The sequence below is a fragment of the Microtus ochrogaster genome, chromosome 6 (assembly GCF_000317375.1).
Source record: "Microtus ochrogaster isolate Prairie Vole_2 chromosome 6, MicOch1.0, whole genome shotgun sequence".
NCBI lineage: Eukaryota > Metazoa > Chordata > Mammalia > Rodentia > Cricetidae > Microtus > Microtus ochrogaster.
The window spans coordinates 3127706-3134319 of NC_022013.1; the positions used below are offsets into that span (position 1 = coordinate 3127706).

At 45.9% G+C, this 6614-nt stretch overlaps 1 protein-coding gene across 1 annotated transcript in view; it reads left to right on the forward strand.

Annotated features, from left to right (window-relative positions):
• The window catches only part of Tmem163 (transmembrane protein 163), a 184207-nt gene that overhangs the window by 152508 nt on the left and 25085 nt on the right, over window positions 1-6614 (forward strand). The window contains exon 5 of the mRNA XM_026779865.1: window positions 593-689. Coding sequence (XP_026635666.1) covers window positions 593-689 — 97 coding nt within the window. The remainder of the gene's footprint in view (window positions 1-592; window positions 690-6614) is intronic.

Consider the following 6614-nt stretch of genomic DNA (forward strand, 5'->3'; position numbering starts at 1 on the left):
TCTCTCTCTCTCTCTCTCTCTCTCTCTCTCTCTCTCTCTGTGGTGTATAGGCCAGAGAGCAATTTCAGGCACCTTCTTCTGTCACTTTTTGAGGTCTTTCACTGAACCTGGAGCTCACTGGTTTGTTTACATTAACTTTTCAGCAAGCCCCTGGAATCCATTCTAGATACGGAATTGGCAACATACCAAAGAAATGATTCCATCTAAGTAGATTAGTGAACAATGAGTTTCATTGGGGCTACTTACAGGAGCACAGGTTGACTAAAGGCAGCTGCATCATTGAAAAGCTTGTCCCAGTACAGTGATAAGTCACAAAAGCTGCCTCCTAGGAGCTCCCTCTACAACCTTCAGGCAGCTCCACTGAAGAAAATCACCTCTTCTCAGCAACTGTTACTGCTTATGTAACATTCAAGAATGGGCCTTGTGAGTCTTGTAAGTTTCAGGAGTTTACTGAGACCTGTGTGTTTTGTTGACTTCCTAAGACTTGTAAGTGTCCTTTACTTTCTGAGGCTTAATGAGCCTCCCTCCGGGGGGAAAATGTTTTAATTTAGAGGAAATAACTACACAACTATCCATGTTCTTTTTCTTACAGAGCCTGTGTCATCTTGGGGGTGATCTTTCTTCTGTCATCTATCTGTATAGTGGTCAAAGCCATCCATGACCTTTCAACAAGGCTGCTCCCTGAAGTGGTAAGGTCCTTCTTTCCTAATGTTCGTCCCTCAAGTTCCCTCCTTGATTGTCACACGGGTCTGCTGCAGTGGGTGGGTAAGGGAAGGAAGGCCCTCTTAGGGACCCGAAGAACTCACTCCAGGGACACAAATGACACTGTATAGTGAAGTTCTGGGTCACATGAGACTCCACATATTTGAGCTGGCTCTGCCTTCTGTGTCCTGCTGGCTTTTTGACGAGTTTTAAAGCAAGATGCCTTTCTTTTCCTACAAGAAGAATTGTATAGGTGCAGCTGTGATCCAGCCTGTTGTCTGAATCCAATGATTACTATAATAAGAAGCATTTCTTTTTTATTTTGCACCTCAGTGCAGATGTAAATCTATTTCCATAGGTTTCCTAGCATGACTGATGTCTAGCTATATAAACTAGAAAAAACAATTTCTGACAGGGATGTTTCTCACTGTTTTGTCCTCTGATGATTACTTTAACTCTTTCTTCCCCTATTCTCTCTGGATATTTTTGTAGCTTCCTATTGGGTAGCCTTCATAGAAGGCAACTGATTTGGTTACTAGATGATAAAGATGCTGCTTTTATAATTTTTTACATTTGGGTTCAGGACAATGTAAACAAGAAACATTGGCTTGTCAGATGTGTTTAGATTTCAGCTTGACTACAGTATACCATTTTATATATGTCAGAATGATCAGGGAGACTGCATTAATCTTTTGGATGACATATTGCACCTGTGCTTATGTAATGCTTGTATAACTTTGGAAGTGGGACCTTGTGAGTCTTGTAAATTTCAGGAGCTTCCTGAGACTTGTGAGTTTTGTTGGCTTTCTGTACCTTGTAAGTTTCCTTTACTTCCTGAGTCTTAAGAGCCTTGCTCCAGGAGGGAATGTTTCAATTTACAGGAAATATTTATATAACTGTCCATAGTCTGTTTCTTATAGATGCTGTGTCATCTTGAGGGTAATTCTCCTTTGTGTGTGTGTATGTGTATGAGAAAGAAACAGAGAGACACACAGAGAGAGACAGAAAAAGGTAGACAGACGGACACACACAGAGTTAATGAAAACTTAAAGGGATATTGTGCTACATTTGGTAGAAGCATCCAGATGGCTGCTGGCGTTGTTTCTTTCCTCTCTTGAAGCCATCTCTTTCATAGTCCATCAGCACTTCAACTGTTCTTTATCAGCAGCGTTGCCCTGAACCTGCTCCTGTGATCTCTCAGGAAGGAAAAGCAGAAGCCAGACTAGGAAGGGGCCTACTTAGGGTACTCAGTCACTTTTAGGGCTGCAGTTAGCTTGCGAAAACACTGTGACCACCTCTATGCTTGGTTCCCTCCCTTCTAAGGACTGAGTTGTCTCCCACCATCTGCCCAGCTGCTGCAGGTCTTAGGCCTGTCTGGCCTCCTCCTCATCAAACTCTATGTCACATGACCCATTTTGCTAGCGTATAAATCTGCTTAGCATAGAAGGCACCAGGGATGATTATGCATGCTACACTTTGGGTAGGTGACACCTGATTTTTCAGAGTCTATGAACACACCTGAGCTTGAAGAACTAGCACTGGGTAGAGCTTTTTAGCACTGTGCCAGTTGATACAGTCATTTATTAAGATATTAAAGATGAATTTCCAGCAGGCATCATGGCATGGGATGGATGACTTTGCTCAAAGGCCTCTATAGAAATACTCCTTGTCTCTCTCTCTCTCAATAGCAGAAGCTCTTTTAGCTGGGGCAGTCACTCATTACCCCATGGTGCAGATGGTCTTTGGTGAGGTGAAGAAGCTCAGCTATTTTAATCCTGCCTCACTCCATCAGAGTCTAAAGATCCACCGCACATCAGGTTTAGAGGGAGAAGGGCCACAGGGTTATGTCTAACATGGGCCCTGTTCTTGGAAGACTGAGGCTGCTGTGGTCTTTTAGCAGTTCTGGTACGAAACTGAAAGTTTATGAATTATATCACTTTAAGGCTATCCTGCACGTGGTTGGTTTTATTTTTAAGTTATTTAGCATCATGAAAAGTTAACAAGGAGCATTTGCTGTTTGCCTGAGCAGCACACAGGGACAATTAACACTACCAGTGCATAGAAAACTGTTTATTTTTGCCAGGCGGTGGTGGCACACGCCTTTAATCCCAGCACTTGGGAGGCAGAGGCAGGCGGATCTCTGTGAGCTCGAGACCAGCCTGGACTACAGAGCTAGTTCCAGGACAGGCTCCAAAACCACAGAGAAACCCTGTCTCGAAAAACAAACAAACAAACAAACAAACAAACAAACAAAAAAAGAAAACTTTATTTTTAATGCATGGGGGTGAGGCGTGTGTGTTGTCCTCATAAAGGCTGTCCCTCTCCTTTGAGTAAGGGTCTCTCACTGTCCTAGAGCTCACCAATTTGGTTAAAATGGCTGACTGCTGAGCCCCAGGGATCCACCTGCCTCTGTCTCCCCAACACTGCGATTACAAGTGTGGAGTCTGGGGACTGAACTCACGTCCCCACGCTTGCAAGGAAAGCACCTTACCAACTGCGCCATCTCTCCAGCCCAGTTTCTTTCTTAAATTAGTAACAGATTTCCCCATGTTGCGCGCGCGCACACACACACACACACACACACACACACACACACACACACACACACACAGTTTTGCCTGCTATCCCAATACAAGCTCCTCTCCCGTCTTCCTGCACTCCCGACCCTTTTGTACCCTCTCACCCCTTCCATTTTCATACCGTGAGTGCTCTGCCACTCTCCACAGCCTCCTCCCTTAGGGCCTCTTGCTCCTGGCCTCTCGTGACCCCTTCTAGTCTTCGGACGCCACTCCCACTCACTCCCACATCAATATGCATATATAAGAAGGAGAAGCCAGGCTCTGCCTACGAGAAAGAACATGAAGTGTTTGTCTTCCTCTGCCTAGGTTACCTCACTTGTTTCCCCGAAGTTTCATCCATCTTCCTGCAAATTTCATGTTTAATGACTAAATAAAATTTTATCATGCACATGGACCACGTTTTCATTAGCTCTTCATCTGTTGATGGGCATCTAGGTTGGTTCCATTTCCTGGCTATTGTGAAAAGAGCAGCAGTGAACATGGATGAGCCAGTGTCTCTGTAGTAGGAAGTAGAGTCCTTTGGGTACATGCCTCAGATTTTTCAGTCAAGTGTACTTGTTTGTTCTGTACCAGGGAAGTTTCTAGAAGCCGGCCAACAATAATCAGGCTCTCAGTTCCTGCCCTGCTGTGACTCAGGATGAGTGTTAATACAGAGTGTTTCGTGTAAATTAGATTTGTCAACTCAAATGCCCAGGGAAATCAGGCCTGGGCACAAAAAAGGAGAAGTTGGCCAGTTTTGCGGTACCCAGAGAGCATGTGCCTGGTTAAAGGCTCCACCCTCCTTCGGGGTTTCAGGAGAAAAGAATAGATACCTCTGCTGGCACAAAACTAGCAGAACTGGGCAGACAGCTCAGTGGACATGCACAGGGACCTGAGCTGAGTTTCAGCATCACTGAAAAGCCAGATACACCAGTAAGGCCTGCTTGTCACCTCAGCATTGAGGACAGAAAACAGGAGCACCCTGGGGGAGGGGGCTCTCTGTCTAACTGTATTGGTGAGTTCAGGTTCAGTGAGAGAACCTGACTAGACAAGATAAGGTGGAGATGCCTGATCCACATGCACATGTATGTGTGGAGTGCCTGCACACAAACACATGTGCATATAACAACGCACCTGCACACAGGCATATACGTGTAACACACTTTTGCACACATACTTATGTGTCTAACACACAGAGACCCATATGTGTAACACACTTGCACAGTACTCATGTGTCTAACACACACATCTACACACAGACCAGACACATATGTGTAACACACACTTACATACTTTTGTGTCTAACACACATACCTACACACAGTCCAGACACATATGTGTAACACACTTACATACATACTCATGTGTCTAACACACACACCTGCACACAGACCAGACACGTGTGTAACACACACTTGTACACATACTCATGTGTCTAACGCACACACCTGAACCAGACACATATGAATAACACACATACACCGGTTCACAGACCCCCCCCCCCACAGATGCAGGAACTAATAAGATATCAAAAGCCTGATTTGAGTGAGTGGATAGTTTAACACAGGGCAAGAGAAGTCTCAGCTGCACTCAGCGACTTTGCCACTTCTTGTGGGGCCTGAGCTAAACCAGGGACAGTGCTCTTAAGGGCTCCAAGGTAATGGCCATCCCTCCCAATCACACCTTAACCACTCCCCTCAAATCCAAGCTTCCTTGTCACAGCTCAGCTCTACCCTGACAGGAGAAGGCCCAGAGACTGTGTGTGGCCATGGGTAATGCTTGCCTAGCAAGTATGAAAGAAAGCCTGGGTTTGAGCCCGGCACCACACAAACTGTGTCTAGAGGGGCAAATCAGCCACGTAACCTGGCACTGGAGAGCTAGACATTGGAGGATCTGGAGCTTCATAGCAAGTTTAAGTCCAAACGGTGCAATTCTCAGAGTGAGCTTTAGTACCAGAACATGTCAGTGTGTGTGTGTGTGTGTGTGTGTGTGTGTGTGTGTGTGTACACGTATGTGAGGGTATATATGCCTGTGAGACTAGAGGAGGGTATTATGTATTCTCTATCACCCCCACATTATTCCCTTGAGACTGATTCTCTCTCTGAACCTGGAGCTCACTGTTTTTCATCTAGGCTGGTGGCTAGCAAGCCCTAGAGATCTTCCTGTCCCCACATCCCCTCCCCTGAAGGGCTCTGGTTATAGGTTATAGCTGGCTGTATATGTAGATTCTGCGATCTGAACTCAGGTCCCTCCTCATATCCACTCCCCAGTTCACAATGGGGCTGTTTTCAACTAGAAATCTGTGTAGCCAGGAGGTACTCAGCTGTGAAGTCAGCTGGCTTTGAACCTCCAGAGTGTCACCAGCCCCTTGGGGTTTGTCTAGAAGCAGAACTGAGCCAGCTGGTTCTGGGGTGAGCCGCGAAGCAGGCCTGGGGGGTTTATGCGGCCAGGCTGCCTTCATAAAGGGCAGAAACCTTCTCCCCTCCCCTTCCACCACACCTTTGGTCAATGAGGCAGATTCTGCAAGAGACTTCTCTACAACTCTGCACTGTTCTGAGTCTAGAAGTCAGGCAGTGGGCTGTGCTATGGTGTGAGCCAACACTTGCTCGATGCCAGCAGCTGGCTATTTACTTATTTATAGTACACAGCCAGCATCTAGTGATGGGGTGTGGTTCAGTCCGTAGAATGTCCTTGCCTGGGTTCCGTTCCCAGCACTGCCTTGAACTAGGTGCGGTGGCACAGTCTTTGCACTTGGGTGGTAGAGACAGGAGGATCAGAAGTTCAAGGTCATCCTCAGTTACACCATGAGTTTGAGGGAAACATGGGCTATATGGAATATTGGCTCTAAAACAGACAGATTAATAAATAAATAAAAATAAAAAGATTGAAAATAATTTCTGAATAAAAATGTGCATCTTCAGAAATCTGGGCCTCGGATTGCCTTACCCACTGCATTTTACTTATTTTTTTTTTATTGATATATCTATGTCGTTTAATGCTAAGATGGATTGCTTTATTCTGTTTTTCTTCTTTTTTATTTTGACCATGGGTTGCTTCTAAAGGGTCACATCCTGTTTTGACTCTGCAGCTGCTCTCATGAGGAAGGGCAGGCCTTGAGCTTTTCCTTTTCGTAGGGACACGGGCTCTGAAAGCTGAAGTCTAAGACTGTCTGTGGCTGGTGGCAGAGTCTGGGTTTGAGCCCTGGCCTCTTTTGCTGGACTGCCTCTGGCTCCTGGTTCCATGGGCTTGTGTGTCTTTGTTTTTGCTACCCGCTGGCTTTCAGGGCTTAGCCCTCTCAAACATTTTGCCCCTCTTCCCCTCCCTCCCTCCCTCCCTCCCTCTCTTTCTCCCTTT